This window comes from Aotus nancymaae, unplaced genomic scaffold (genome assembly GCF_030222135.1).
Source record: "Aotus nancymaae isolate 86718 unplaced genomic scaffold, 86718_ANA_hifiasm-v0.15.2.pri h1tg000002l, whole genome shotgun sequence".
Lineage (NCBI taxonomy): Eukaryota > Metazoa > Chordata > Mammalia > Primates > Aotidae > Aotus > Aotus nancymaae.
The window spans coordinates 7,423,606-7,436,184 of record NW_026988413.1 but is presented as its reverse complement, the minus strand read 5'-3'; the positions used below and the strand labels follow the sequence as shown (position 1 = coordinate 7,436,184).

The 12,579-nt window shown below is 46.0% G+C and overlaps 1 protein-coding gene across 1 annotated transcript in view; it reads right to left on the bottom strand.

Annotated features, from left to right (window-relative positions):
- Nucleotides 1–11,765, bottom strand: part of RHEB (Ras homolog, mTORC1 binding) — a 46,833-nt gene extending 35,068 nt beyond the window's left edge. The window contains exon 1 of the mRNA XM_021665216.2: nt 11,335–11,765. Coding sequence (XP_021520891.1) covers nt 11,335–11,386 — 52 coding nt within the window. The 5' untranslated portion in view covers nt 11,387–11,765. The remainder of the gene's footprint in view (nt 1–11,334) is intronic.
- Nucleotides 11,766–12,579: the final 814 nt, after the last annotated feature.

The following is a 12,579-nucleotide window of genomic DNA, read 5'->3' as shown; positions in this document are numbered from 1 at the left end:
AGGATGGGCAGGCAGCAACCAAAGCTCTTATCTGCTGCTAGTGGAAGCATAAAATGGTCAAAATGCTTTGGAAAAAGTTTGGTGGTCTCTCCTAAAGTATACACTTAACATATATGTGACTCAGCATCTCACTCCTAGGTATTTACCAAAGAGAAGTGTGTCCACAAAGATATTTACAAATGCTCATAATAGCTTTATTCTTAATAAATACTGGGACAACCGAAACATCCACTAACAGGTGATCAAATAAACATATGAAGGTATATCCATTAAACAGAATCCTACTCTGCAATAAAAAGAAACTATACATGCAACAGTATGGATGAATCTCAAAACATTATGCTAACTGATATACAAAAATGAGTATATATTGTATGATTCAATTTATGTGAAATTTTAGGGTAAGAAAAACTAACCCAGAATGATGGAGAGGAGATCAGTGCTTCCCAGGGAGCCAGGGTAGGGTGTGAGGGACATGAGGGAACTTTTTGGGATGATGGAATGTTTCCTGTTTTGATAAAGGCAGAGGTTACACAGGTGAACAAATCTGTCAAAACTCACCCAACTCTACTCTTAAAAAATAGGTACATTGTTACATGTAAATTACACCTCAATAAACTTGATTTAGGAAAAAAAGTCTTTTTTTTTTTAAGACAGAGTCTTGCTCCATTGTCAGGCTGGAGTGCAGTGGCGCAATCTAGGCTCACTGCAACCTCCGCCTCCCAGGTTCAAGCAATTCTCCTGCTTCAGCCTCCCGAGTAGCTGGGACTACAGGCGCGCGCCACCATGCCCGGCTAATTTTTGTATTTTTAGTAGAGACAGGGTTTCACCATGTTGGCCAAGATGGTCTCGATCTCTTGACCTAGTGAACTACCCGCCTCGGCCTCCCAAAAAAGTCTTTTTTTTTTTTTTTTTTTTTTAAAAAGAAGATGATGCATTTATTTTATTTTTTCTTTTGAGGCAGGGTCTCGCTCTGTTGCCCAAGGTGGAGTGGAGTACAGTGGCAGGATCATAGCTCACTGTAACCTCAAACTGCTGGTCTCAAATGATCCTCCCACCTTGGTCTCCCAAAGCACTGGGATTACAGGTGTGTGTCACCATACCCAGCCCACTATTTTTTACTAAAGAGTACGACGTGGTTATTAGCTTTGTGACTTTGGGCAGTTTTCCTGAGTCCTTTTCCCATCTGTAAAATGGACATAATAATAGTACCTATCCTATAAGGTGCTTTGTGAGGATTAAATAAAAATACCTACAAAACATCTGGTATGTAGTAAAGTGCTCAACAAATATTATTATTATTAATATTAGCAATACTATTAGTAACTGCTCTTAGGCAGAAATAATCCACTTAGGATAAAAAAGTGTGTTTTCAGGATTATACCTAATAAATTAATCTGAAAATGACATACAGTAACTATTTCAACTGAAGTCTAAACACATCAAAAACAACAAATAAACACATACATATACCCCTAAAGCAGAAAATTACTGTTTTAGCTACCCACAGCTGTATTACAGACCACCCCCGAGCTGAGTGACTGACATCACCCATTTCATGTGCTCATGTTTCTACCGTCAAGGCTGGGCTCACTTGTAGTTTACTCTTTGGGCTGCCTTTATCTGGTGGGCTGTAGGGCTGCAGCTGGGAAGGCAAGGCATTCTCCCTTTTGCTGTATCTTCTCCTAACGTCTCCTGCATGTCACTTGAGGCTCCCAAGAACACAAAAGCAGAAGCTGCCAACTTCTTAGGGCTTAAAGCCTGGAACTGGCACATCACCATCTCTACTGCATTCTGCAGGCTCAAGACAGTCGCAGGGCAAGCACAAGAATACCAGGAGAGTGCCTCATCGGGGACTAACAATAGAACAGACACCAGTTTGCAAACGGCAGAAAGAGACTGCAGACTCACCTGGGTTATAAATAAAACCTGAATCTATCACCATTGTTAAAACGCTGGAATAATGAACTGCATAAAGGTTTCTGTTCCATGTGTTCCTTATATGACACACAGTGCCAATCATATGCTTAACAATCGCATGCACCCACTCTAGTAAATGTGTAGTTCCCCTACAGTAGGATTGGTGGTTGTTGCTTTTTCAAAAGGGAGGGGTGATGTGTGTTGTGTTGTGTCTACATATATTACACACACACACACACGCGCGCGCGCACCACTAAGGAAGTGTTTGGAAAAGGTGTTTACGATTCTAGTCTGAATACCAATCCCCACATGTCCATCATATAGAGTCAGATGAGAGCATGTGGTGCAGAACATACATATTTTAATTATTTTAACAAACCTGCCAAACTGAGACACTGTTAGAGTTTATGAAACATTCTCACATGAATGATCTCGCTTGTTCCTATGAGCTAAGCAGGGTTGACATTATGCTGTTCTTTCTCATGTCCCTTCCCTAATTTTAAAAATAGATGGTGGGAGATCTTAAAAAAAGGAATAAATTAAAGTGCAATTATTATTATTGTGACAAAGGCAAGGCAGAATAGTAAAACTAGTTGATAAAATTATTACTCATTCAAATACTTACAGGTAACCCTATTGCCAATTATTATGCTACCAGATATATACCACTGAGGAAAATAAGAAATATGTTTAATTACAAAACATGAAGCACTGAGTTACATAAATGAAGAATTTCATTAACAGGATTATTAAACTAAAGAAAAATAAAGTGCTACCCAGAAAGGCCATAAAACTGTTTCCCTGCAGACTTTAAAAATAAAGTATTCATATCCATAGGATGGTTTAAAGATAAAAGTTGAGGTGGAAGGCAACAATAGCCCTGATAAAATGCAGGAAATTAAATGTTTGGCAACAATGAAGAATGAGTTTTCCTAGAATTGTGGCCCAATCTGGAGAGAGGACTCGGGATACAGGTGAGGGTGGGAATGAGCTAGAGAAAAGCAAAGACAAAAATTCTCAAATTTTTAACATACTAAAGAACATGACATTTAAGACTGATCAAAACTAGTAATGACTGAGTATGAGGAAAATGAGATCTGCAATACAGTACACTCATCCGTCAGCATGAATGGTTAAAATCATTCATATTTTATAAAGATAAATTCTTTCAAAGTTCTTAAAATCTGCACTGACCTCATTAGCAACACCAATTCACTCCTCACAATATCTGGGCTGTTCAATATGGCAGCCAGTAACCATACATGGACAGTGAGTACCTGAAATGTGCTCAGTTCCAGCTGAGGTGTGTCATTGTGTAAGTATGACAAAATGTACAAATATCAACAATATCCATTACGTGTTGAAATGATAATATTTTGGACATACTGAGCTAAAGTAAGTATATTAATTTCACCTATTTCTTTTTACTTAAATGTGGCTACTGGAAAAATCTAAAATTACATTAGGTTATATTTTTGGGGTTTTTTGTTTTGAGACAGTATCTTGCTCTGTTGCCCAGGCTGGAGTGCAGTGGTGCAATCAAAGCTCACTGCAGCCTCAACTTCCTGGGACTCAAGTGATCCTCCTACTTCAGCCTCCCTCTTTTGTAGAGATAGTGTTTCACTGTGTTGCCTAGGCTGTTCTCGAACTCCTGAGCTCTAGTGATCCACCCACCTCGGCTCCCAAAGTGCTGGAATTCCAGGTGTGAGCCACTGTGCCAGGCCAGGTTATGTTTCTATTGGACAATGCTGCCCCGTCCCATCGTTTAAGGGAATAGGATCCTATTATTTGTAAAAATTTAGCTCCCTAAATTTGTGCTACAGAAATACTTCCACAAAAGTCTAAAAAAAGTTGAAGGTAGGCTCATTTTGCATGCAGTCCAATTTCTTATGACACTGCTCATCCAGAAACATGGTTAGATTAAGAAAGCAATTTATTATTATAAATCATATACACACGTTTGTGTAGCACAGTTATGGGGAATGAAAAGATCTAGAGACAGAGCCCAACTCCAACTCCCCGCAAGCAGGAATGACAAATATCCTTGCAGTAAGACACGGCCTGCCTGAGTGGGCAGCGTCAGTGTGGGGGGCCACCTGGGTCCAGCAACCTCATTTGTCTCTGGGGCAACAATCCTGCAGTGTGAGGGTATGCTTGGCCAAATACTTGGGCGACACAAGGACCCAGGAGCAGCAAACCCTCAGAACCCTAGTTGTAGGCACAGCCACCTGTCTTCAGGATCATGGGAACTGTGTGCTGTGTGGGTGGTCTCCAAGGCCTCCGTGGCCAGAAAGCAAGGCAAGTGTGTGGATCTGGCAGGTGTGGAAATGAATCTGGTCCACCCCTTAAACTTGGTCCTGTTCCACCATTTCTGATTTTTGCTCAGGCACTCACATGAGAAATCTGAAGGCTACTCCACAGCTCCCACATCAGCCTTGTCCATTCTCCCTCTAATGAAATCTCAAATGTGTGCCCTCTTCATCTCATCTACTCTGTGCCTTGGCTGGTCTTCCTATTTCTACTCTCTTACTACCCTCACCCACTTCACAGAACAGCGGGAGGGATAGAAGCCAGGATCAGCACACTACAGACCAGGGGCCAAAGTTGGCCCATAGCCTGTTTTGGTTTTGTACAGTCTATGGACTAAAAATGCTTCTTCATCTTTAAGTGGTTGGAAAAAGAAACAGTATTTCATGATACATGAAAATCGGATGAAATTCAAGTGTGTTATCCATAAATAAAGTTTTACTGGCACACAGCCATACCCACTCGTTGATGTATTGTCTGTGGCTGCTTTTGTCCTGCAAAGGCAAAGTTGAATAGATGTAACAGAGGCTACATGGCCTGCAGAGCTTCAGATATTTACTATCTGCCTTTTACAGAATGAATCTGCCAGTCCCTGGTATGGACCATCATCTTATTTGTTGCTTAAAACCCTTCAGTCACTTACCATAGTTTCTAGGAAAAAGTCTAAAACTTTTCACAGGGCAGACAAAGCTGTTCTCGATGGACAGTTGGCACACACTAAGTCCTGACTTTCCTCCTTACTCACGCCTCAGCCTTATTCACTCAGTGAGCCACACTGCCTTTTCCTTAAAGACAATTCTCCCACCACCCCCACCCACCTGATGGTCAAGTTAGCCCTGCCTTTGATTATTTCTCTCAAGCACTTACCCCAGTTGTATTTAAATAACAATACGTGTAGCAGCTGGTTAAAGACTGCCTGCTCTGGAGCCATTGCCTGAGTTCAAATCCTGACTTTGTCACTTAACAACAGTTTGACACTGGGCAAGTCATAAAAGCTTTTTGTACTTCAGTTTCCTTATATGCAAAATAGGTGTAACAACTGTACCTACCTGAGTTGAAAGGCTGTTAATTATATGTGCACTATTTAAGACTGTACCCCGTAACAGTAATTGCTTCAAAAGCACCAACAATTACTATTCTCAGTAGCAGGAACAGGTTCCCGTGACTCCTCAACTAGACTGAAGCTCCTTGAGGGCAAGGATTATAACTGTCCTAGCTTTTGTGACCAGTACAAAGTAGAGAATTTATTCAAACACTTAATGAACACCTATTTGAATAACACATAACACTCACAAATTGTCCTCTTCAACCAACAGCTGCAGTGATTCAATCTTTGGGGCCTGGCCCAAATGTTCTCTTTCAAACAAATGCCAAACGTAATTGAGATTTTAAAGCCAGCAAAATACAGGCACAGTGGCTCATGCCTGTATTCCCAGAATTCTGGGAAGCTGAGGTGGGTGAACTGCTTGAGTCCAGGAGTTCAAGATCAGTCTGGGCAACAAGTGAGACCTCATCTCTACAAAAAAATAAAAATAAAAAAATTAGCCAGGGCATGGTGGCACACACCCATAGTCCCAACTATTTGAGAGGCTGAGGTGGGAGGATCATTGAGGCTGGGAGGTTGAGGCTGCAGTGAGGTGAGACTAGGCCACTGCACTCCAGCCTGGGTGACAGAGTAAGACTCCGCCTCAAAAAATAAAAAATAAAGCTAGCAAAATAGCCAGGCACATTTATATCTAAGACACAGAAGTCTTAGAAAAACATTTCATCTCATAAAACTGTATTAACTGTAAAAGCCCATTTTGCACCCCCATTCACAAAGTAAGTACTATGCCATCAGGTAGTTAACTTTCAACTCTCAATCCTGCAAAAGGCAGGATTACGTATCTTGCTAAAACACCAACTTCACTTTCAAATGTCCCTGAGGAGTCCTTCTGCAAAAAGAGAAATGGGGGAAGAGGAAGACCTCAATTCTATTACAGATAAGACACAAACCGAGCAAGCACGACACTTAGGAGTGAATTCTATCAATATCTTTAATTTGCCCTGCTTTCTTAACTTGCCCATAAGAGCACAATATAAAGGCTTTTCCAGCACTTCTGTTCTAAACTAACACCGGTTTAGATTTAAAACTCCAATCCTACAGGGAACTCTTTCTTTTTTTTTTGTAATCAGAAGCCCAACACATTGAAGAAAATTAAAATACTAAACTGGTATTCTAGGACCTTCAAAATATTAGATTATATTTCTAAATCTATCAAGCAACTCATGTTAAAAGGACTCAGTAGTTTGCACCCTCACTGTTAGCTGTCTGACTTAGATTAGGCAATGTCTTCTAAGATGTGACACCAAGAGCTAAGTGGCAGGAGAAAAATAGACATGTCGAACTTCAAATTAACAACCTTTTGCTCTGAAGGACACCATCGAGAAGGTAAAAGGACAACCCATTGACAGGAGAAATTATTTGCAAATCCTATGACAGCACTTCACACCCATTAGGATGGCTAAAACGAAAAAGACAGTAACAAGTGTTGCCAAGAACGCGGAGAAAATGAAACCTTCATACATCGCTGATGGGAATATAAAATCAGCAGCTGTTTTGGAAGACAATTTGACAGTTCTTCAAAATGTTAAGCACAGAGTTAACCATAATGACCTCACAATTCCACTCCTAGGAATGTACGCAAGAGAAATGAAAACATATGTCTACACAAAAGCTTGTATGGAAATGTTCAGAACATTATTATTCATAGTAGCCAGAAAGTAGAGCTGCAAGCAGTGGCTCACACCTGTAACCCCAACACTGGGAGGCTGAAGTGAGACGACTGCTTGAGGTCAAGACCACTATGGGCAACAGAGTGAGGTTCCTTTCTCTACAAAAAATAAAAAAACTGGCTGGGCGTGATGGCACACATCTGCAGTCCCAGCTGCTTGGGAGGGTGAGGCGGGAGGATCATTTGAGTCCAGGAGGTTGAGGCTGCAGTGGGCCATGACAACTCCGCTGCACTCCAGCCTGGGCAACAGAGCAAGAACCTGCCTCAAAAAAGTAAATAAATAAAAAATGACAGCCAAAAAAATAGAAACAACCCACATATCCAATTGACAAATGCATAGAAAAAATGTGATATGGTCACATAATATTAGTCATCACTAAACAGGAAGTAGCAACACATGCCACAACATGGACGAAGCTTGAAAATATTATACTAAGTAAAAGATGCCAGCCCCCAAAGACCACATATGTACGTTCTTATCTATATGAAATGGCCAAAGTAAGTAAATCCACAGATAACAGAAAGATTAATGGTTGCCAGGGGATAAGGAGGAGCAGGATGGAGAGTGGCTGCTAACGAGTGCAGGGTTTCTCTTCCGGGTGATGAAGTACGGAGGGATATAACCCATATGGACAGCAAAGTCATAATCAGAAATTGGAATTCTGATTACACTCCTGTGCAGAACAATGAATGAGTCTGAAAAACAGTAATTTCAAGTTTCAATACAAAGTGGCCACTTCAGGACTACCCTCACTCACAAGTATACAACATCAGAATATTAAGCACCTGCATGTACAATTTCACATACTAGTAGATTTCATACATGGCATATACTGTTTTGCCTTTCAATTGTTTAATAAAAAGTGTCAACAAATGATAGGTTAACTTAAAAAACAGAATACAATTTGATTGTAGTCTACTGGGAACAACCAAATATTTAATAACATCTTTCCTCATGAAGTATCTAAATACTACCTAAAACATTTTGACAAAGTAATAATTTGAGTACTTTTGCTGAATTGCCTTCTTCCAAACCACAAAGTTGCTTCATTTTCCCCCATGATCTTTCACATGCCTGTGATGCCATCCCTCTTATTAACCATACATAAAAGGCTTATATATGACAACCAGCTTCTGAATACGGTCTAATGGTAACAGGTTACCAAAGCTCTCTGTACAGGTAAAATCCCAGGGAAAGGCGTCCCAGACTGGAGAGTGTACCTAACATCACCACTTTAACTTGATTAGGTTTAGGTGCCTCCTACTGCAGGGCTACTCCATTGTGGCAGAAACAAGGGAATGTCAGGGAGTTGGTATTTTTGGCCACCATGCAAACAGTTAATACAAAGCACTCCCTGAAAGCCAGACTCCCAGAGTTACCGGTGATGTGTCCTTAAAAGTTTTAACACTGTAAATAACAGGAAAAGTACAGAGGGTGGGAGGGAGAGTTGTATAAATTACCTGAGAATTATATTTTCCCTATTGGTAGTTCTGTCAACACTCAAAAAGAAAAAAAAGGAAAATTTGAAAGCTAAGTAGTAAAACAAACAACATTTTGTTGTTTTATCTGAAGACAACTTTAAAAATGAAGTTGTTCATGAGAAAGTCACAATGACAAGTATCCCACTAGTCAAACTGGCTTAATGTATTTAATCAAGAGAACATTCTAAGAAAGGTGTGGAGCCCTCTTCCGTGACTCTATCCCCAGAATACAGGAAAAAACAGCTCAGTATCACAAAACATCACAATCTAGAAACACATCTACTCAAATTTCTCTGGTACAGCACCATTTGCAAGCCAGCATGCCAGTAAGATCCTAGAAGTGAGCGTACCGAGTAATTCTCAAAAGGGTGGCTTACTAGAATTCTGCTGGCCAAACCCAATCTCCTTACCCTAAGAAAGACCGCACAAACTACACAATATCCTGGCTCATAATACCCTTTAAAATCAAACGCAGCTGATGGTGGCGGCTCACGCCTGTAATCCCAGCACTTTGGGAGGCCGGGGTGGGCAGATCACCTGAGGTCAGGCCTTTGAAACCAGCTTGGCCAACGTGGTGAAACCCCGTCTCTACCACAAATACAAAAATTAGCCGGGCGTAGTGGTGCATGCCTGTAATGCCAGCTACTCGGGAGGCTGAGGCAGGAGAACCGCTTGAGCCCGGGACGCGGAGGTTGCAGTGAGCCGAGATCACGCCACTGCACTCCAGCCTGGGTGATAGAGCAGGACTCCATCTCAAAAAAAAAAAAAAAAAAAAAAAAAAAATCAAATCAAACGCCAAGATTGGAAGCAACCTAACCTTTCCAAAATCGTTTAATCATGACTGTGCTTGAAAATAAATATGGAGAAGTGGAGTAGGTTGCAGAAACAAGAAATATTAAAGATGGAAAATAGGGAATAAAAGTGACCCTGTATCCCACCAGAGACTAAGTTAGCACACTATTTAACAAGCAGCAGTTTAAAATAAATGTTTGTGAAGAGAAGGCTAAGGGGTGGCCTGTCACATCTCCGCCCTCAGTAGGACGCTAATTAGAGGGCGGATAAAACAGAAATGGATTTCAACTGGACACAAGGAACTTTTTAGCAAAAAAAGTGATGAAACACTAGACCTGCTCACTCAAGACTAGAGCTACCATTTCAACATTTTAAAAGGGTAAATCAAGATCTTTGGATCATTCTCTTGCATTGAAATCAGGTAGTCGAGGTACTTGTGGCCTATAACGTGATTATCAGGGTCAACTATTTTCAAATACTTGGCAATAAGTACTCGGAGGGCTCACCCAAGAGCCAGGGTATCTCACGGTCCCTACTCTGCAAAATGCAGAGAAGGAAATCAAGAGATCAGAGACAAGAGCATGGATCAGGCTGCCAATCAGGGTTGATTTCAGGTTGCATGTTGATATTTGAACAGTTAGTAACTTTGAACGCCTCCATTTGATTCGTGGTTACTTCCTGGCTGCAGCTGTTAAAGCTGCCACACCTATTCATCCCTTCTGATTCAGGACTGCATCGCACAAGAGTTCCCCCTGCGACTCTAGGCACCCCGCATCTCTAGCCAAGCGTCTTTCAGCCCTTGATGCTCCCGCCCCGCTACCCTCGACGGAGAGAGGTGGTAAAAGGATGAGTAAGCATGCAGAGGCTCATCTGGGCAAAGAGCACAGCGCCTGGCAGCGGCCGTGGAAAGCGCAGCAGGGGAGTTCATCCAGTGAGCGGCAGGCAGGTACGAGCTTTCCACCGCAGTTATTGTCACCCCGTTCCGCAATCACCGGAGCCTCTGAACCCTCGCTTTCACCTCCCCATCCCCTCAACTGTGGCCCAGTGCACGTCTTCCATAGAGTTACTTCAAAACAGCACCGAAAGATGAACGTAATTTCTCCAGGCTTCCGGATGTCAGAGACAATACGGCCTCACCCTGAAGCGTGGCTAAGTTCAATCGCTCTGCTTTCTCACAGGACAGGAAACCGCTCGTTCTGTGGCACCCCGTCCGCCCCCGCAACCCGACCCCAGGCCACCTTATTCAGCAACACGGCGACTGCTAGGGACCGTTTCAAATGTATATTAACCTTCTGGGGAAGAAAAAAAAGAAAACCACCTCTGGAATGACTTCAACAGCCTGGTTGTAAGTACCTGACCTTATTCCTTCCAGAAGAAAAATAGGGCACCGAGAGATCAGACGTTCCTTTTTCTGTGCCTTCCTACCCCGGCCGCCGGCAGCATCTCGAGGGCCTCCAGAGAGGCTTCTTTTGGGGGCTCGCCTGGCTTTCCCAGGCAGAAACTTGCGTTCGGTGCCCAAACGTCCTCTAAGTCTCCAGTTTTCTTTACAAGGGTAAACTTCACCACAGATGGAAGGAAGCCGAGGTGCTACTTCCTTTGTTAAAATCCCACGGACTCTCTTTTCCTCGCATCGGGGGCGGGGTGGGGGAGACCGCCAGCCCCGGTCACGCGCGCCCACGGCGAAGGCGGGGAGGCAGGTTTAAGTCCTTCCTCGCGGGAGCCTCCCGCGCGGCTCCCCAGCGCCGCCTCACTTCCCCGGACGAGCTTCTCACTCCTCGGCGGCCCCCGCCCCGCGCCTCCCACGCCCTCCGCCCCGCCGCCACCTGCCTGCCCGGCCCGGGGAGGGCGCCCGGCTCCCGCAGCTCCTCGCCCCGCGCGGACGCCGCCCCGACCGCCACCACCTCCGCTCAAAATGGTGGTTACGAAACGCGCGGCCCCCGCCCGCCCCGCCACATGGCCGCGCCGGCTCCAAACTTCGCAGGCCCGGCCGCGACCCGGCGCCCAGGCGAGGCCCCGGCCCGGGCGGCGCGAGGAAGCCCCGCGGCCACCGGCCACTCACCCACAGACCGGTAGCCCAGGATCGCGATCTTCCGGGACTTGGACTGCGGCATCTTGGCGGCCTCCTCAGCCCCGGCCCAACCACATCAACCGCGGCGGCGGCGGCTCCTGCTGCTGCGATCGGCGGCTGCCGCGCCGGGAGAGAGCGGCATACAGAGCAGGGGCGGCGGCGGGCGCGGCTGCCTCTCGCTCGCTCGCGCGCTCCCAACCGCCCGGAACCGACCGCGCGGCGGCGCCCCTCCCCCCACAACACGCCCACGTGACCGGCCCGCGTCAGCGGCGCCCCTCCGCGCGCCGCGGCCCGCCGCCTCCGCCCCCCGAAATACGCGGGGGGTGCGTCGGGGCGACGTTTTACTTTAAAGGGAAAAAAGGGGACGCCGCGATGCCCCCGGAAAAGTCACGACTGAAACTCGCTGCGTCATGACCCTCCCATCTTCTTCCGCCGCTTTTTAATTACGCCATTCTCCCCGAGCGCCGATTGGGCGGCTCTTGCACAGCCGCGCGATGACGTATCGGAAACTCCGTCTCCCATTGGGGAGGCGAAAAGGCGGGGCGGGAGGGGGTGGCGCTGCTCGCCCGGGAGCTAAAAATACAGCGCGCTGCTACCGCGGCGTTGGGCGCCGGCGAGGTTTGAAGGCTTCAAACTTCCAGCCGGTTGGGTGAGGGCGGGAGAGGCGGAGAGACAAACCGTGGCTTCCTGATGATTGGCCGGGGCGGAGCGCAGGGCGGGGCAATAGGTGGGAAGCGTGGTGATTGGCGGAACGCTGAGCGGTTGGCGGGTTCGCGCCCGCTGAGCCCGTGAAGGGCGCGAGGCGCGAGGCGCGAGGCGCGTGGCCGGGGCGGGCTGTGGGTGGGCTGGCTCCTCCCTCGGGGCTTTTTTGAAAATTCGGCTTGTGCCGCGTTAGCGTTCTTGTCTGTGTTTGAGGATGTAGGTGGTGACTAAGCGTCACTCACGACCGAAGTACTGTGGGAAGCATGGAGTCTGCGTTAATTCAAAGTGTTAGGACTTTCATTAAAAACAGGGCGAGCCTCGTGGTTCTGGCGTCCGCTTCGCTTCGCGCGGAGCTCGGCGCGCCTCCCGGAACAGCGCCAGGGCGGGAAGCCGGTTCTCCGCCAGCGCGGGGGCGGCTGGTGCGGCGGGCAGGCCCGAGCCGGGTGCCGGGAACACCTCCGGCCGCGGTGTGGGCACAGCCTTCCCAGGGGTGCCGGGCAGAGGGGCGTGGGAAGGGAAGCCGGGCCGGGGACG